The sequence below is a fragment of the Crocodylus siamensis genome, chromosome 5, assembly GCF_052110815.1.
Source record: "Crocodylus siamensis isolate JL-2025a chromosome 5, ASM5211081v1, whole genome shotgun sequence".
Taxonomy (NCBI): Eukaryota; Metazoa; Chordata; order Crocodylia; family Crocodylidae; genus Crocodylus; species Crocodylus siamensis.
This window is the reverse complement of record NC_143399.1, coordinates 4,129,413-4,149,670: the sequence shown is the minus strand read 5'-3', so window position 1 is coordinate 4,149,670 and position 20,258 is coordinate 4,129,413. Positions and strand designations below refer to the sequence as shown.

The window sequence follows — 20,258 nt, the reverse complement described above, 5'->3', positions numbered from 1 at the left end:
AGGATCTTTGCTAGCTAAACTATCCCAATCAAGTGCTTGTCTAACAGACTCAGCGGGGAACTTCCTATTGACGGTGGGGAAACAATTCTCAGTGCCTACAGTTAAGCGCGTGAATTAATCTTTACAGAATTAGGTTTTCAGTGTAATGTGAGAGGCAACAGGTGGCTACAGGAAAACAAACAGGGACGCACAAGGTAACAGGGAGATGATGGCGATGAGTGCAATGAGCCGTGGTGAGAATTACTCTGTATTGCTACTAGGATGATAATGCACTCAGGCTTTCAGCACGTTTGTTGCTTGGGAACTGAGAGGCATCTGGGACCTGACAGTGGCTCCTTTCGTGTCTGTCTTGCAGGGATCCCCTTCCCCAAGAACTTCCAGCAGGTGTGCACCAAGATCCTCACCCGCCTCTTCCGAGTCTTCGTCCACGTCTACATCCACCACTTCGACAGCATCATCAGCATGGGCGCTGAAGCACACGTCAACACCTGCTACAAGCACTTCTACTACTTCATCAGGGAGTTCAGTCTCATCGACCACCGGGAGCTGGAGCCCTTGGTAAGAACGTGATCTGCGAGGGTAACTCGCTGTCTGTTTTGTACGGGGGGCGACATGGTCCCGTGGGCAGGGGGACGGCACAGCGTCAGCCCCTCGCAGATGCCCTCACCTTTTGCGCCTGTTTGCTCTTTGGATTTTCCCCGTCTGGTTTCTTATCGGGAAATTGATGTCTGCCGTAGTTCTGCCAGCAATGTCAGCCACGATCCCTATTGCTTTGTTAGACCTCCATGCTTTCTCCTAAGCTGTCTGTTGCAATTAGGAAGAATTTCCCATCTAAGTTCATAATTTTATACATCATCCCTTATACCCTGCCTCTGCCATGGTGCCTGCATGTTACCATATTTTCTTGACTACAGCACACTGTAGAGTATAATATGCACCTTGCCGTTGAAAGGCAGAATGAAGGGGAAAAATAATTTTCCAGACTTATGGCGGCATAGAGCAGGGACTTAACCTTCAGCTGACTTGCCCTTTCTTTCCTGCTTAACTGAAGCTGAAACCCTAGTTGTTGCTGAACACTGGTTTCCATGGGTAGATATATGATTTGGAAAAAAACTAAAGAGTCTCCAAAGCTGTGAAATAGGAGGAGAAAGACAGCTAGCGGGCAGCAGAATTGCCCTAAGAAAGGTTAGCTCCGTTACCTGTGCATCAAGACCGTTAAAAAGGAGAGACAGTCATTAACACCTGTGTCACGAAGAACAATAAGACATTAAGTTAATTGACTTCCTCTTAGCTGCCCGAATAGTAATACGACAGTAGTATTGTAGTATATGGGGATTGGTTCCTGCGTGGGAACTTGGTTGGGTGACCTGAAGGCCACAGAAATGGACAGGTAAGGGATAAGGACCCTTGAGTCCACCCTCTTTCCTTGCTCTGCGAAGAACGGCACCGTGAGCACCGTGTCGTAGCTTTGTGGTAGTGCCAAATGGCTGGTGCAGCCAGGTCCAGAGACGCCAGCTCCAGAAGAGAGTGGGGAGGAAGGAGCAAGACGTCCTCCCTTGCCTTTTCCTGCCTACTTAATTACCCATCTTGCCTGACGGCTTTGACTGTGACTCCGCCCAGGGATGCTCGCCAAGGGATGCTCAAAACACAGTGGCATCCCTGTTGATCGTATCAGGTGAACTGGTCCTGATCTGTATCCTCATATTATAGCCTGGAGTCCCTGCCGTCCGTGGCTCGGCAGTGATCAGTCCTCTGCTCCACTTCCTCAGCCTTCTCATCACGAAGCTCCTCCGGCATCGACAAGACACAGACCATAATTGTCTTTCCTTCTTGACTGATGCCTGGGTGCTGTAAATCGTTAGCACCTAATGAATGTCATGGGGCTAGGATGGGGGCACCTCTATAGCCTCCGATTGCTCAACGGCATTCGATACAGGTGATGTATCTGGCCTGCCATGTGATTTATGGGTTCGCTGAAGGGGAGCATTTTGGTGGGATGCAATTTAAATGAAACAAGCCAAGCTCATCCCTGCCTCTGCTTTGCTTAATTGTAAATCTCTCTGTGATCCCATCGGCCAACACCCAAACACGGATCCAGACCCAAGTGTCTGAAAGATCTGGCATAGCCACTGATGAGTTTTCTTTGGACATGCATCAGTTCACCCAGAACCAAATGGAGCTCCTTATTCTTGGGTGAAATACATAGGATGTGGACAGATGAAACATTTACCCTTGGTGCAGTCAGCATAAAAAGTAGAAGACAAATGATATATCCCTAAGCCAGGATAGGTTCCCCCAAACTAGTGGAGAATTACCCTTGAAAGAAATCCCAGTGCAAGTTATCCTGGTTTAGGTTTCATCTGTCTGTGTTCATCCCACCGTAGCTGTTTGCCTTCAACAAACTGATTTTTAATGTTCTTCCTTGTGGTAAAGTGCGGCAAAGCTGAGCACCCCATGTTAACTACATGGCTGTCCTTTTGTGATCCTGGCTGAATTTACACTGGCATATGTGACTTATACTGAGTAATGCGGTCATCCCTTCACGCCCATAGAGTCCACGGTTCAAGCCCCGGTAAGGTTAAGTCTATTATGTAGTCTATGGAGGTGGAGAAATTGAGTCCTGTAATGTTTGCCCACATTTAGACAATCAAGATCCTACCAGAAAAATCCCAGGACCCTTTTCCTAAGAACGAGGGGGTTCAATCCCCCTGCCATGGACCCATCTGGTGTGCCCCAGAGACAGCTTAATTTTGCCAGTTGCGTGCACAGTGTCGAAGGCCAGATCCTGTGTGAGTGAGTGTGGACTCATAGCTTTTTATAGCCCTTTTCTCTGCTGTGCACGCAGAAAATATGGCTTATTACTGCCACAGAGATGCCAGCCACGATCCCCATAGGTTTTCAGCAGCCGACGTAACAGATGTGTCCTGCCACAGCCCTTGCTCTGGCTTAGACATCAGGAGGCAATCTTAGCGTGTGTCAGGTGGGAGCTGCTCGTTTCCAGATAGTGCCTCCAAGATTATTAAAGACAAGCAAACTGCAGAGGCTGAGAGAGGAGAAAAATGCTTCTGTAATAACCCATTCCCCCTTCCCCCTCCCACCATGCTTTCCTGTAAGACGCAATAAGTGGAAGTTTCTCTGCTAACACCAGTGCAGTCGTGTGACACTCAGCCACCTCGATTTTCTGCCCCGCTGCGTGAATGGATGCAAGAATAAGTAAATAATAGACCATATTGTACTTCTCACCCACGGACCCCAACGTGCTGTATGATGGTGTAACAGGACGGCTGCAGAGGAGCTCTTGGCTTGCACCAGGAGTAGGGCTGGCAAGTGTAATATTGTGGACTTGCCTAGAGAGCACTGGTGGTTTGGGATTGGGACTATTGGGAGAGGTCTTAGCCATCCCGGGAGCAGGCTAGAGCATGGGAACAGGGCAGGGAGGTAATAGGCCTGGCAGGAAGGCTAGAGACAGGGCTAGAGAGGCCAAGACGGCGCTAGAGAGCACACTGAATTGACTGAGCCCGGGAACAGGGTAGAGCATACGTCTTGCAGTGATTGATTGGAAACACCTGCAAGGCTTGAGTGTGGGGAAAAGAGGATGCCACAAAATTAGCCCGTAAGGTGATGAGAAATTAGGCCATGATGAGATCTCAGTCGAGAGCAATCTCCCGTTTCTGAGTCCTTATTTACGTCAAGGAGTGGCAGGGAAGTAGAAGGGGAGGCGGCCGTGAGAACAGGGTGGGACAGAGGCTAAGTGGCCACCAGACGTCACCGTGGCCATCTGCTATTTTGTTACAGATGACCATTGGACTCATCCTCCTCGCTGGGTAAAGGAAACCGAGGCATGGAGAAGTTAAGGTCACATGACAAATCAGTGGCAGGCCCTGGGGCAGAACTCAGATTGCCTTATTTTTCGGGTCCTACTATAACTGCTAGACAATAGCCCCCTGGCTTCGGTATAACCCTGCTTGTAGAGGATTGCAGCTGCTTCGAATCATAATTTGGCCCATCTTGGGTTGGAGTTGGCTTGAGCACGTAACACTGGCGAGGCCTTTTTATGTTCCCATATGAACAGTCCTCCAGGCCACGTCACCCTCTTCTCCCCGAGCCAATTAGTAGGCGTTTGCAAGCAGTTAGATCAATGCTTATTTCCTCGCCAGCCAGCTGAACTCCCCTGGAGAATATAATTGTGGAAATTAATGTAGCACCAGCTGGAACAGCTGGGCCTTTTGTTTAAAGCGGCGGGCCAATTAAAATGCAGCTGTGACAACTGCTGAGCGTTCCTCCTCCGCCCGCCTCCGACCGCAGCCTCGCTGGCTGTTTCGGGTAAGGGGAGGATCGGGGAGCGGAAGAGATGCCGAGATTGTCAGCCTCGGAGACAACGTAGCGCAGCTCCTGCTCTCTCTGCTCGTTGGATGTTTTCTCCCTTTGCCCGTCACAGCTAGCATAAGGGTGGAGAGGGAGCGACGGTCCCTCTGAAACACTGGACATTGGCCATGGCTAATGATGGGTGGGTTGTGCCGCACTGCTTGGATGGTAGGGTTGGAAGGGACCTTAGGAGGTCACATCTAGTCCAACTCCCCGCCCAAGGGAGGATCATCCCAACCCCGACCATCCCAGCCATGTGTCTGTCCAGCCTGCTCTGAAAAACTTCCAAGGATGGAGATTTCACAACCTCTCTATCCTATTCCAAAGCTGAACCACCCTCCTAGTGAGAGAGGTCTTTCTAATCTCCACCCTCAATTTCCCTTGCTGCAAGTGGAGATCGTTGCTCCTTGTCCCGTCCTCTGCAGCCACAGAGAAAAGTCCATCTCCATCCTCCTTATAAGTACCCTACAGGTATTTGAAAGTATCCAGGTTGTAGTCATATTGGTCCAGAGGCAAAAGGAATCAGGACTTGTGGTAGAGGTGGTAGCTTTTATTAGACCAACTAGATTTTTACAAGAAACATTTTCGCAAAAAAATGCAATTAAATATTTTTTTGCAAAGATCTAGTTGGTCTAATAAAAGCTATCACTTCTGTCATGAGTCCTGATTCCTTCTATGGGTATTTGAAGCGTGTTAGTAATGTGGTACCAAGAAACCTCTTGGGTGTTTGGCTCATGGGTCTTGTTCACGTGCTCAGAGTTGCACTAGTCACCAGATTTGGGGGCGAGGAGGAATTTTCCCCTAGGTCAGCGTGGCCGGGACTATCGGGATCTTTTGCTTTCCTTTGGAGGACGGGGCACGGTCTGCACTCTGAAATCATCAGGGCGTATTTCATGTTACACATTCCCTGCCACTGCACTGCTGCAGCCCTTGATCCTCTCGCTCTCTTCCTCTGGCACACTGTAATCTTTTCCTCTCTTTTTTCCACCCCCCGAGGATCCACTTGTTAGAGTTACGGACAGAGTGAGGGGGGAGGAGGGACTGAACCTGGTTCAGGGGAGCACCGGATCTTCCTTCCTGCACTAGTAACTCCAGCAGTTATCTACCTGGGAGAGTATTATTGTTTGCATTGCATTAATGCCAGCAGGTACCAGCCCGTTGTGCCAGGCAGGGTACGAATGGATAACAAACAAAACGTCTCTTCCCCAAAGAGGTCCCATTCCAAGTGGAAGACTACACATAATAGGTAGATGCAACTAATCTGGGGTCAGTTGACCTGGCTGGGGTCATCTGACCCCAGCGCTCTTTCCTGCCCAGGGCAGGGGGTCAGACTCGATGTACCGAGGTCCCTTCTGACCCTAAATATCTATGAAATCTATGGAGAAGGAAGTCACGAGGCGAGGAGTACAAGGGAAAGACTGGATGCGGTTAATTGCCTTAATAGACAAAACCATGTGTGGGGTCCCCTGTGGGTCGAAGCCTGTTGCTCCATTAGGAGCTTGTGGCTCCCTCCAAAGAAGACCAAGGAAGCTATGCCAGGGAGCTAGGCCAAGGGAGCTCTGGGGGCTCCCAGACCATTTAAAGGGAACACTTCCAACTCCTGTCCATCTATTCAGAAAGAAGATTGCAAGCCCGCTGATCATGAAAGAAGTGATAGCTTTTATTAGACCAACTAGATTTTTGCAAAAAAATATTATTTAATTGCATGTCTTAACGCTCAAGCAACCAGTCATGCGGCTTCACGAGGGTGAAGTCCACCATGGGACTGAGCTCTTGGGTTCATCGCTTAAAGACGCTTTACTGTCTCGTGGAACCCATAGGCCACAATTCACCGTCCATCTCATGCCACATAAGTGGCCAAGCTGGTGCTATTGGACCCCACATCTACTCATTATTCATCATGATAGAGAGCAAGCATTGCATTAATGCTGCAATTATCTCTTGCTGCAACATCTTGCATACAACATTTTGCATATAACCGCCAGCGCCAGGAGTTATTTAGAAAATCAATCCCAATCATGCTGTTGGTCTGATGAAAGATATCACGCACAAGAATCCTTGTCTCTTAGAAAAATCAGAGGTGCCTAGCAAGAAAGTCTAGTTCTGGCATTCAGGGTCATTCAGAGTGCCAAATCTGAAGCAGGATGGAGTTTTTCCCCTATGTCAAATTACCAGAGATGTAGGTTGTAGGTGTAGGTACGTAGGTTGGAGCCGTGTTGGTCTAAGGACATAGGTAGGCAAGGTCCTTTGGGTAAATCTGACATCTTTTAATAGACCAACTCTAATAGCTGGAAAAATTATTCCATAAGAACTGCAATAATAATTTTTCCAGCTCGTTACGTTGGTCTAATAAAAGGTATCAGATTTACCCAAAGAACCTTGTCTGCCAGAAATCCTGATGCTTCTTGCCGCCTTCTGTAGCACGCGATGGGGTCTGGAGCTGAGCAGATATTATCCAAGTAGTTCCCTACCTCTGCAGTGGCAGGGCACTGGCAATGCCCTCGTCTCCCCTGTTTTTACCTACGGCGTGTTGTATGGTGTTGTGGATATTGTGCCTGGCAGTTTGGGGGAGGATTTGAAGTGGTGATTTAGGGTGTTCCTTGGCTTAATGATTGCTTGTAAATGCAGGGTAGCAGACTTGATGACTCAGGAGGCCTCATCCTATATATGGCTATTTAACCAGTGCAGACTGGCCCTGAACATCACCCAGCTGGGTCACCTCTGTGGGATCTGCCTGTTACATTTGTTGGGCTTGTGTCGCCTGAGCCTTTCTGCCTTGCTGAGAAAACTGCGTGGGTGTTTTGTCACCGAGAAGCAACCAATTCATTTCTTTACTTTAAAAAGAAGTGTGTGGGGGAGCATGATTGAAGAGTCTAGGGACTAGGGAAAGGAAAGTAGAAAAGTTCCAGGATTTTCTACTTAGTAGAAACACCAGATTTGTCTGAAACATTTCACAGCCTATAGGTCATGACATGGCTTATGTCGGCACATATGTAACAGGCAGTTTGGCCCCGTGGCAGAACGTGGGCTGGGATTCGGGCGCTCTGGTTGCTGCATATCTGGGGGCTCAAAGACACTGTCCTCTTTAAGCTGTACCCAACCTGCTGCACCTCCACGAACTCTTTGGAGCCGAAGGAAGCAGCATCAGATATGCAATGCAAGCTTTAGAGGGGTATCCTGTTTAGAAAAATGGATGTCTCTGTCTAGAAAGGGTTTGTGGCCTGGCCACTCACTCCTGGTGTCTGCTGCAGCTGAGAGGGGGAGGCAGGTTCACCAAGCCCAGCCCCTGCATCAGTGAGCAAGACTTCTATTTTGCTGGGCTTGAATACAGGTCTGAATTGTACCCGTAGCATTTCAGGCTGAATGAAGTTGTCATTAGCCTGCTGGTTGGGAGGCTGCTTTCCCGATGGGTTTGAAGGTGATCGGACGGGGGAAGCTTTTAAGACAGCCTGGCAGTCCAGATCACACACAAACCCGATCGGAAGCTGGTTTAAACCTGCAACAGAACAGACATTCAGTGCACATAAACCAGTTTGAAACCAAACCTGGTTGAATGTAGTATCAGACTTAACTGGTTTGTCCCAAATGCAGTGTGTGTCACGGACCCCTATGCCTTCACAGCTCTTTCTGTAGCGCCCAGTGGCAGGTACTAACTCCTTCGCACGTTGGCTGTAGCCCTGGATCAGGCTGGGATGATGTAGTTGGGGCTGGTCCTGCTTGGAGCAGGGGGTTGGAGCAGGCGTGACCTCCAGAGGTCCCTTCAACCCTCATTTTCTACAATTCTGTGATTTCTTCAGCTGCTCAGCTCTGGGGGTTCGTCATGCCAGGCTAGCCTGATGGCATGTCATCTCATCTAGACCTCAGCAATGCTTTAGAGTCATGCTCCAAGCAGACCTTGCAGGGCCTGGCATCCAGGACTGAAGATCAGAAATATAGGGGGAAAACACCAGTGCATCCCTATGGGCCACTGTAAGCTCCTTGGACTACTGGTAGCTCATGAGAAACGCCGACCTCGATTCACCAAGCGTCTGTGGAGGTGACAGTTCCCTTCGTGGTTCCCTTCTTGATCCCAGATCGCATTTCATCCCACAAAACTTTCTCTCTGTGAAGTGCCAACCACCCACTCTCCAAGGTCAGTACGCAGCATTTCAGGGAGCAGTGTGCACCGAAAGCACTAGGCCTGTGCTCACTGCTAATGAGGCATCTGTGCACGCTCATTAGCTCTTCCTAGGTTGATCTAGTTTTACAGAGCTGGAGGATCAGGAACCTTTCTTTCTTTTCCCTCTCCCCCTACATCATTTAGCTTGGCTTGTGTGCGTGTGTGTTTTAGAACCAGCCTGTTTTATTTTTCTTCTTAGTCCTAAAGTTGGGTCATTTCTGGTGTTTACCCTGATGCCCCGTCCTTGCAGCTTTTTTTCCCCTCCCTAGCTGCATTAAAAAAAAAAAAAGACATTAAAAGTTGAAATGACGAAGGCACATACTTAAAATCACAGGTTCCAGCTTCTTATGGCCTTATTGGCAATATCACAAAGGCAGCTCTTAAAGGGGTGCTAAGAAACTATTTTGCCATTTGTGTCTCTCCTGATGACCGTCCTTCCTTCTTCCCGGAAACCTCCAGGGAGTCCTCAGTCAGATTCAGTTTAGAAGTGAACAGAAACACCCCTCCTCGTGTGCCTGGACCAGTTGTACAAATTCCTCTCCCATATCAACTCTGCTGATTATGAAGGGCTGAGCCAGGGAAAAACAGGAGCAAGATGATTTCTCCAAGGCAGTCAGGTCACTGCTTTGCCAGCATCACTCTGCAGGTCCAGCGGGGAAATGCTGAGTGCCAGCGGGTGCCGGAGCCATTGGAAAGGAAAAGGCTCCTTTTGACTGAATGGAAGTTGGTTTCCATAGCTGGTATTCACTTGCATCTTCATGTGCAGCCCTTGGGGGACACTGAGGGATTTCTGGGCATGTAAAGAAGCAGGACTGAGAGGGGTTGAGTAGCAGCCTTCACCTCCCTGCCGGGGGTTGCAAAGAGGACGGAGCTGGGCTGGTCTCAGTGAGGGCAGGTGACAGGACAAGGAGCAATGGGCTCACGTTGCAGCAAGGAAAGTGTAGGTTAGATATTAAGAAAACCTTTCTCAAAAGGAGGATGCTGAAGCACTGGACTGGGTTACCCAGGATGGTGGTGGAAGAGAGGATTTTAAGACCCAGCTTGACAAAGGGATGGGATGATGTAGTTGGGGCTGGTCCTGCTTGGAGCAGGGGGTTGGACCGGATGTGATTCCCTTCCAGTCCTCACTTTCTATATGACTTGTGGTCTGGAGAGCATTCAAGTCAGACTGGGAACTGCTTTTGCTTTTACCAAGCAGCTTTTTAGCTGTCTGTGGATGGCAGTGTTGGATATGAGGCCTCCAGTTCCCCCTAACTCTCATACTGGACCTGCCGCTCAAATGTTGACATGCAATTTGCAGGGATGCTCTCAAAGAAGAGGCAGCCTCTTCAGGGCAGCTCTTCTAACTTCAGGGCAGCTCTTCTAAAGGAACTGCATTTTAAAGCATGGTCCTTTACATCTGGGAAATGCAAGATGCTGCTGTCCTAAGCTAGCCATTTAGCATCTCTGCTCTCCTCCCTTATGGCTACTGTGTTTTCCCTTTGGACTGCAAGGAGGTGGCACTGTTTCACAGGCGGAGGCCGGATGGTTTAGACCCTGGCTGGGAAATGGATTGATTTTATTATGTTTAAATGGCGTGAATCCAGAGCTGTAAAGCAGGGTATTGCATGCTGTAGAGGGTTAGCTCCCAGGCTGCCTATTTAAATAGCGTGTATTTAAAATACATTCTATCTATCTATCTATCTATCTGCATGTGTGTGTGTGTGCAAAACAGTGGAAGTGAGGGGGGAATTTTTTTTCCTCTGATCTTGGAGTCGTACTGAGGTCGTCTTTGTGACTTTTCAATTGACATGATCACTTTTGGGAGGAAATGAGAGCTTCCAGTCTTAAAATGTCTTCACTTCTGTGGCTATTAAAAGCACCCCTTTAATGATACCATGATGTCTTGGTGCGTATTTGTGTGCCACATAAATAATGTTTCTTCTTCTAGCTCGGTAATGACCCCTTTTTAATGACTATAAACCTCCAGCAAGTAATTAGTGCTCTGTGCTCTGCATTTAATATTCTAAAAGGGGCATCTGTGAATACAGATTTCTTTTCCTCTGGTGATTTATTTTCCAGTGTTAATTGCCTACCGAGCTCCTAAAGTTCTGTATGAGCGGTGGTTCTCTCTTGGGCTTCCTCTTAAAGAAGTCAGATCATTTACTTGACATATATTTATTCAGTGATCATTTTACCAGTTTGGGCATGAGATAAATCTTTCAGTTTTCTGTCCAACGGTTGTAAGATTTGAAGCCCACCAACCCAGCACCCAGAGTAAACATTTGCATATGCAGGACCTAGACGTAAACCATGCATCACGGCCTGCTGCTTTGGAAGGGAGACCACAAGCTAGGAAAACCTGCTTTTATAATCAAACGTTTCATGCCAAAGGGTTTTGCCAGCTGCCTCCAGTGCCATGGGCAATGCCCAGTCCATGCATGGGCCGGGTCCATCTGGGGGTCCCGATTCAAAACCTGGGGCAGGCATGACAGGGCCCCATCGAGCCGTGTGGAGGGCAGCTCACCTCTAACCCAGCGCTGCAGGGGAAGGGGATGTGACCTGGTCCTGAGCGGGGGGTGTAGAGAAGTGGGGCTTGACCTGGCCCCAACCCAGCCCATGGGCTGGAGGTCGAGCACCTCTGCACTGGGCAGTAAGAGTGCGGGGTCTCATCGAACTCCAGTGAAAGTCCGTAGAAGGATTCTTGTTGACTTCATGCCGAGTCCGAACAGGCGCAGAATGAGCCACTGAACAATGGAAGAAGGGAGAAGTTTGGATATGAACCTGTTTCCTCATGATAACTCTCTCAGGATAAGGCCAAAGTAGAACAGAAGCATTTTTAAGGTATAATCCAAGTGACTTGCAGAATAAGCTCAGTGGCTTTAGACCGCTCTATGCCAGGTAATTTTAACGTGAGTTGAAGGTGTCCATTCTCTTGCAAGAATAACTAGATACCGTGGGGGACTAGACTCAGAGGGGCTGATCCACAGTCCATTGACGTTAATGGGCTATCACAGACCTCAGCGCACGAGGTCTATGATAGTTCATTGTGAGAGACTCGAAGACCTCAATCTGCTTAGCTTAATATAGAGAAGGTAAAGTGTGACCACATTACCCTTTAGCAAATATATCCATTTGGGGAAAGCAACTTGACAATGCAGGGTCCTCCTTTCAGCAGACAAAAGTAGCATGAAAAAGGTCGGGACACATCTGGATAGAAACCAGGCACAAGCTTTTAAGCCAACCTAATTAGCTCTTGGAGCAGTTTACCAAAGTTCATAGCAGTTTCTTTGTCACTGATGTTTAAAGCAGCCAGGCCTGCTCTAGCTCACATGAGAATTAACTTGGAGCAGTTCTCTGCCCTGCGTTGTATGAAGGAGGTCAGACAGCATCATTGCAAAGGTCTCTTGCAGCCTTGTACTCTATGAATACGCATTTGTTCAGTACTTTCTATGCTGCATGAGCATTTAGAAAACTTTAAGGATTCAGTCGCTCAGACCCTAACTCAATGAAGCAGTTAAGCACATGCTTAAATCTCATAGCTTAATATGTACTTAAAGGTTATACTGAGTATTTTAAGGGTGTACCTAGAAACTCTTCAATGCACCCTAGTAGAGGCAAGTGAAAGGCAGTATAATCTCAAGAGAGGTAGTTACCTGTGTTAGTTTGAAGTCAGGCAGAAGGCAGGGTAACGATGCACCTTATAGACTAAATGAAATCAGAAAGGCAGAAGCTTTATGTAGACTGTGATGGGCCACTATTTCTCAGGGCCAGATTCTAACATCTGTACTCCTATTGAGGAGCAAAGCAGGATGGCAAATAAAGTGGGGAGTAAGGATTTATTCAGAGGGAGGGGTAAACCAGAAGACCCTGGCCTGGTCCGCTTAGCAAAGTGAAGGCCAAAGGGGGACATGACTGCAGTCTATCACCTTGCCAGGGGAGTGAACGACCAGGTTGGAAATGATCTCTTGAAGGCAATAGATACATGAATAACTGCGAATGGAGGTCCATGAATAAACAAGAGGGAGGGAGGAGAGCTTTTCAGGCCCAAAGACCAATGCTAGCATAGGATCAAATAGCTGCAAACTGGCTATGAACCAATGTAGCTTGGAAATTGGAAGGGGATTTCAAGCTATCAAAGTTAAAGCCCAAGCCATGAGGGCAAAGAACCTGAATCACTTGAAGATTGAACTGGATATATTTATGGAAGGGATGGTTTGGTGGGACCAGGGGGTTTGGGCTTCAAGATTCAGCACGTGCGATGTGTGGGATCAAGGATTTGCAATGCCCAGACTGGAGAGCAGAGGCAGCTTGCCTGTCCAGTGGTAGCTGGTGGCTAATCCCAGGCTTCAGGGCTTTTTCTCGTTGCCTATAGGAGCCAGGCAGGATCTCTCTTTCTTGTTATGAATACTACTGGCTTCTATTTTTTTTTTCTTTTCTTTTCCTCAAAAGCATTAGCTATTGGCCATCACTAAAGCTGCGATGCACTGACACTTCTGCAAGCGCTTAGAAAACTCAGGATCCTGGCAAGAAAGTCTTGCTAGTCCACTCCATCACTGAATTTGGGGTTAGGAAGACATTTTACCCTATGTCAGCTAGGAAAGGATCATTAGGGTGTTGCCTTCTTCTCTGGCACGGGACACGATCCTGTGTTTTTGTATCTTTTCACATACAACCCACACATTCTCTCCCTAAACACCAGCCCTGCAAAACTGGGGTGCATTATTAAGCTGATTTTCTAACTGGGATAGAAGTCCCCTGCTTTGATTCCTGCTCCACAGTGCAGCTACAGCCTTACTGTTCAGGCAACTGAGGCACCCAATTGCTTAATAGCTCGTCTTTACTCCAGGGGCCTTGATGAGCATCTCTCCTTTTCCATGGTCTTGGTATTCCACTAACCAAGCTCACTGTTCTTAGGGCAGTTTTGCTGCCTGCTAGCTGGTTTTGGTGTCTTTCCTCTTATTTCACAGCTTCGGAGACTCTAGCAATTTTCAAAAGCATAGATCCCCTCATGGAGACCAGTCTTCTGCAGCAGCTAAGGTTTCAGCTTTAGTTAAGCAGAAAAAGGAGAGCGAGTTAACTGAAGATTGGGCTCCGTGCCTGCTCTACGCAGCCACAACTCTAGAAAAATCTTTCCTCCACTCTCCCATCCCCAAAACAAGGGGTATATTTTATTCTCGTGTCTGAGCAAATGTAGTATTAACCAATTCAGTCCCGATGGTTGTAACAGCAGGGCATTTGCAGAACGCTCACTTCACCTGCTTTTACCTGTAGCAGTTGTTGGTGTTTCTGGCTTTTGGCCTTGTGTGCGAAAGAGCTTGATATGGCAATTTTAGGGAAGCCTTGGGTCAAGAATAACCTTTGAATGCAGGGAGGTCCCTTCCAGCTCCGAGTTCCCATGAGGAACGAGAACATGACCCATAACAAAACCAACCAGCTCAGTTTATGTTGAACTTTATTTGATCTCAGCAGCATTTTTTGTTCATGTTTCAAAACTGTGGATGTTGATTTAGGGTCCAAGTGAATTTGCAATATCATGACAAGACCCCCTAACGGCACTGAACAAAGGGAGTTTATCTGGAAGGCTGTGCTGTAGTCCTTGCTTTCTGGTTGTTAGGGTCAGTGTTACCCTTCCTTGACAGGAGCCAGATAACTGATATATCGGCACCTGCAGTCATCAGTGGTTTAGCAGGAAGCTTCCCCGCTGCCCTCGATTATGACCACTTGGTTATTATTTGCATTGCAATGTGGCCTGTTGGCAACCACAGCCTCTTTGAGCTAGCTGCCGTCAACACAGGGGGAGACAACCCCCACCCCAAGAAGCTTGTAGTCTCGATAAGGGAGAACAGACCCACAGGGAGAGGAGGGGACAGTTTTAGGTCTCCCGGCAGCACAGCCAAGACGAGAGCCCAAGTCTGTGAGTTGTGATACATGCTCTGTCTGTGGCCTGAGCTGCTCTGCTCGGTTAAAGCTTTTGTGCGCTTCACAAACTAAATCTGAGATGAGACTGTGTAACACAGAGGGATGAAATACCAGAGGGCAAATAAGGAACTATCTGTCACAAATTAAACAGCACGTCTACACCTTCATTCGGTGCATTAAGTTTAGTACTTGCGTAACCAAGTACTAAATTAATGCACAGTAACTAGTGCTACTGCGGAGTAGCACTGGTGCATGGGTTTTTACAGATGATGACTGTTCAGTAGCCTATGCTACTACGCAGTAGCATCTTAGCATGGGTTTTGCCCGGCACGCTAGTACACAGTGTTATTAGGCTACTGCGCAGTTAACGTCTTGTGTAGACGCGGCCCAGGAGAACCAACATCCCAAACCACCTCTGCTGGAAGTGCACGGTCAGACCCTAACAGTGTTTCGTGTAGCCCTCCAGCTGGCTGAAACTTCACCTTAATAGCACATGGTGTTTTATCTGTTTTTCTTTTCCCTGTGCAGAAAGAAATGACGGAAAGGATTTGCCACTGAAGGGTTTCCTGAAGAGCAGTTGGCCTGCGTCACACCAAACCAACTCGCAATGGGATGTTGGGACAATCTGTCTCGAAGGACTGGCGCTGGGGATTTGAAATTTATAGAAATATGTACTGTTTAAAAGCCATATTATGGCCTGGGCAAAATCCTGAATCATATTAGGAGTTGCTGAACACAGTTGAAAGACAATCCCAGTCTCTATGGACTTACTGTTTTTAGAGAACCAGTGGCTCGAATGGAATAAGACATCTTATACATGCCCATATTGTGGACTGCTCCCTTAGCCCCCCGATGTCCTTCAAGTCCTTTCAACCACCCCTTTTTATCATGCTGCAGTGTCCTCAGCTTTATAAGGATCTCCTTAAACTCCGATGCTGAGCCTGGAGAGTCAAATATGTAGCTAAGTGCCGGGTATCAACGATGCCTGCCCAGAGTATTAATGCCTATTGAATAAGCACCAGTCCCAGCATGCACTAGGCTTGCTGTCAAATTTGAGATGCAATTTCTGCAATTGGTCTCTTCTTTGGTGGAGCCAAAGACCTGGTCAGAAATGTGAAGATGTCCCCGGAGCAATATAAAGCCATTCTCCAGCCACAAAAGCTACCTTGCTCCTGTGGAAGATTCGAGCCTTTCTTCAGACCCCTATCAAGTTTGCTGTTCCCAGTGCCTGACCCAGAGCCACTTCTTTCTCTCCTTCACCGGGGATGACCCTTGTGCAGCCTTTGGGATCCCCCCGTCAGGGCTGTTTCCAGGGACAAAGGTCTGAAACTTGGAGACGAGTCCAGCATTGTCCCTGTATCGATGCTGCGCGCTTCGACTAGGGGTGCCGGCCTATTCCCCGGTGAGCTCTCCATGTATAAGTAGTTTAAGAGTGCCTACTTATTGCACCCAATTAAAAAACAGTGTACATCATCTTATTCATCTAAGTTGCATGCCCCGGGGAATACTGCTTTGCTTCTGGCAGTAGCTTTCTCTTTCAGTGTTGAAATGATAGCTGTGGTTTTAAAACCAACTGCTCTCCATTAGTTCTTCTTCTTCAGCATCTGCATCGCTCGTCTTACAGGTGAACCTTTCATCTTGCTCATCTCCCTGAGCCACGTTCAACAACCCACGTGGGAATGGGAACTTGGTTTCTCAAACTCAAGCCCTGGGCCTGGCTCCCTCTGCTCACACTGAGGTGAAAATGGTCTTCCTCTCCTGACCTCCCTTGAATTAGCCCTAACTCAAGCTGGTGTCAGTCGGAAGAGAATTAGTTCTTGTGTGTCCATTATACAGTGTTTTCACCTGGCAACTTACTCCCTGGAGCCTGAGGCCAAAGAAATGCAACTTCATTTTTTTCCAGAGACACGTTAGCTCCGGTGCGCTGTGGCTTGTTTAAACAACAGGCTAAAGACAGCATCCCTCGCAAGATACTGAGGGCAAAATCTTATGCCTCAATATGCCTTCCCTTGCTGAACTTTCCTGGGACCCTGAGAAAGGAAGGAGGGAGCATGGAGAAGAAACCCCAGGACCTGACCTGTAGAAAGGCAGGGGTCCCAGAGAGAGCCAGAGAGGTGCAGAATCAAGATCATGGACCACGTGCACTGCTGCCAGGAGTAGCACGATGCTTTTGACTTTCATGCAGCTGCTCCCACTAACGGAAACACATTTGGCTCGACGCTTGGGCGACCATCACCTTTCTGCAGTGGATTCTGCAATAAACTGAAGATGCGAGACCGCCGCCTCGCAGCACACAAATGTCTGAAGTCACGCAGGAGCTTCCTCACCAGCTTCCCAACTTCTCGATGCCACACCAAGGAGACACGACTACAGATGTGGAATGAGAGGCTGAAGAAAACACCTGACAGTGGAAAAATGGACAGTCCAGTGGCCAAGTCCTTGCCACCGGGGCGGATGAACCGTGGTCCAGGCGGTGATGTCTCAACCGTACCTACGTACCAGAGGCGGGTGCTCCAAGGAACCAGGGCAGAAGTGGGGCTATGCCACTGGTTCAACCACCTGTGACTGCGGCACGGAGCCTCAGACTATGCACCACCTGTTGCAATGCCCGCTGCTTGAAGGCACGTGTATGGTGAAAGACCTCACGAAGTACAATACACGAGTGCACGCAAATGCAATGCAGTGGTCAAACATGGTATAAGAGACACAAAGGGGATTGTTGCCCCATCAGCAGATCTCAGCCCACCCGGGACTTCCCGGATGTCGCTTTACCGTGGCCACGTGGCATCCCATCGCATAAGGAGCCAGTAAAGACCTTCTGGGCTCAGAGGCACACGTCCCAGCTCCGTGAGCTGATGGAGCAACTCAGCTATGCCTGTGGCGGACAGTGGAGAGATCCTGCATCCACCCCGTAGAGAGTAGCAGTGCACAAACACGAACCAGATCATTCCATTATTTTCATCCTTTTTTAAATAAGATGTATATATTAAATGCCTAGTCAAAAGAGTTCATTTCACTCCCTAGCAATAACTGTAGCAGAGATATGCATGGGTATGATCAGAGCCTAGTACGTGTGTGTATTTGTGTGCGTGTGCATGTGTGTGTAACATGCCAGTGGTCTCTGATAGCCCCTGCCCTTGAAGGACAGGCTGTGGGCCCGTACATGCAGGCTAGAAGGAGCATGGCAGCTCCCATGGGCCCAGCCGGTTCTGTAGTCCCACCTTCTTGCCATCTCGGCTGTAGTGCTGAGTCTTTTGTATGATGTCCATACCCCATTTTTCAGCCTATTTTTGTTCTGTGTTTGGGCCTCAGAGCCTGCAACATCATTCTGAGTCTAGGGCCTGACCACAGCCCTGCCACTGAAAAGAAAACTCAGTTAAAACTGCTCATGCTTCTCAGATTTTGTCTTAAGACCACAGAAAGTCTCCGCACAAAGCCTTAAATCAGCCTGCAATCTAGATCCAGGTTCACTGCAAAGATGTCTCTGAACAAAGACTGTATTTTAAGGGCTCAGAGCTGTGAGTTCAAGGTCTACAGCACTTTCTTTTGGTATCAGTGGGCACTGAGAGCTGACTGACCCCCGGTGTTTCCAAAACTTTCCAAGCCAGGCAGCTGTCAGTGACGTCAAACCCTGAATCAGTCTTCACACTTTTTATAGGTTAAAAAAAAAAAAAAAAAAAAAAAAGTTAATGGTCTAATAACTTCCATATACAAAACCAAATTCACTGCTGGTGGCTGCTTCCCTGAATGTGTTCACAATGGAGCAAGTGATTGTTGATTGAATGCATTTAAGTAAAATGTTCCCCACCATCCCACTATTTTCAAAGTCATGCAAATCTTTACTGGGTTTACAGGGTTAAAAGCCAACAGACCACTTTTTCAGCATAGGATACGGACAATCATAACTGCGTTATTCCATACCAGTGGACTGCTCCATCTCTACAAGAGCCATTTTTTCTCCCAGGAAACGGATCTCCTCCTTCTACTCAATGAAGGGAACTTCACAGTGTTTCCAAGACATATTTAACATGGTCCGGACTAAGCAAGAGTTAGTCCCAGGAGCAGACAGCTGCTAACCAGGCCAGTATCAGGTTTGCACTTCTTATCAGGATTTTTTTCCTACTTTGTGTATACCAGCAGATCCCTCCTAGCCCATGGAGGATTTGCCACGGAGGATGGACCAGCCCATGGAGGATTTGCAGCATACGCAACAGATGAAGGATTTGCAGAAGGGAATCTGGTGGAGTGGCAAGACACGACTCACCTTCCTATTGCTGCTACAGAAAGATTAGCAGAGTAATTTTATGTTCTCTATATTATCGGGGGCTACTTTACATCAAGATTTCAGGTTCTGTGTTTTAGCATCCCAGGATTGTGCCATCAGAGGAGCATTGCCTCTTGTGAAGACACGCACCACATGACAAGGTTTATAGTCTATGTCGGTTGTCCCCCATTGATGGGGGGAGCGGCGTACCTTCATGTACTACAAGTCTTGATCCTAAATGAAGGCAGGCAAACCTAAGGGAACAGCAGTCAGCATTTCTGATATGCTTCTTTGCTTTGGAGAAGCAGATACCACTAAGAGACACTGTCACCTCACTGTGATCAACTCATGTGCTTTGATGGTTTTTAGCATGTAAACTCTAATGGACCAGTGAGCTCACACTTGAGCCTTTCTCTTAAGTGCTTGGAGAACCTATTAACTAGCCTTGTGTCCCATTGTCTTAATGTTACTGTGTTTCTTTGTCTGACAATTGCCTACCTCTTGTCTTCTTGACAAGAAGGAAAGTGATTTTTTTTTCTGTTTAAAAAAGAAATGATCTGAGCCACAGTATAGTCATATATGTGTTTTCCAGCATTTTTTTCTATAAAGGTTTTGTATAGTATATAATATTGATATTTATATCAGGTGCTGTCCTAAGTTTTCGCTATGAAATGTCAGTGTTCAAGCCAGGAGAAATGTGCACCAGCTTTCTTTGTGCTCAAAGCACTCCATTTGTTGTGAATGTCTCTTTAAAAAACAAAACAAAACACACAACTCACCTGCCAAATATATATATTTTTACAAAGAGCAAAAAATGGAATAAGTGCCACTCCAATATTTGTTGCGCCTGTAAGAACTGGTAGGATTCCAAGTGTTTTCATCTGTTACTAATTAAAGAACCATCAATGAAAAGAAACCAAGAAATCAGCGTCTTCCGTTCTTTACTGATTAACTTCCAACAATGAGGCCACCATCATCAGGTTCGGTGGTTCTGGGAAGGTCTCTTGAAGAATTGGGTCTTCCTCTAGTATGGGTTGTAACTGTTTGAGGACTTTCCGTACAGGTTCCAGGGAGGGATGGTATGGCATATCCCATCCAGGAAGAGCACAAGAGGAAGATATGGCATATCCCAATCTTTCGAAGAGTGCAAAACAACTGTGGATGCTCCCTCTGCCAGAAGAAGGGTGTTTGCACCTGAAAGCTTGCAAAGAATTTTTCCAACTATTTTAGCTGGTCTCATAAAAGATATCAGATTTACCCAAAGCACCCTGTCTAACTGAGGTGTAAGGGCTTTTAGCCCTATATCTTATTTAAAACGAATAGAAGAGTTACCTCTGGGTCCTGATCTTTCTCTCACCTTGCTGTAAGTCCAGAGCAGCCCAGGGGAGTTTACCCAGCTAAGGCGGGCCTCTTCCATCAGTGAGAACAATCTATCCAGATTTTGTCTTGCTTTCTCATTTTATAAAGCACATCACCAACTCTAGATGAAAAGGGCTGCAAAGTATTACTTAACTTCATGCATTTAGCCACATTTACATGGCCTGGTTTCAGCACGATCCAGTCCCTCTC

At 47.5% G+C, this 20,258-nt stretch overlaps 1 protein-coding gene across 3 annotated transcripts in view; it reads left to right on the top strand.

Moving 5' to 3' along the window:
- The window catches only part of MOB3C (MOB kinase activator 3C), a 59,606-nt gene extending 40,002 nt beyond the window's left edge, over window positions 1-19,604 (top strand). For all 3 annotated transcript variants that reach the window (XM_090048758.1, XM_090048757.1, XM_090048759.1), the window contains exons 3-4: window positions 356-558; window positions 14,954-19,604. In XM_090048758.1, the coding sequence (XP_089904884.1) occupies window positions 356-558; window positions 14,954-14,983 (233 nt within the window). In that variant the 3' untranslated portion in view covers window positions 14,984-19,604. The remainder of the gene's footprint in view (window positions 1-355; window positions 559-14,953) is intronic.
- The last annotated feature ends 654 nt before the right edge of the window (window positions 19,605-20,258 follow it).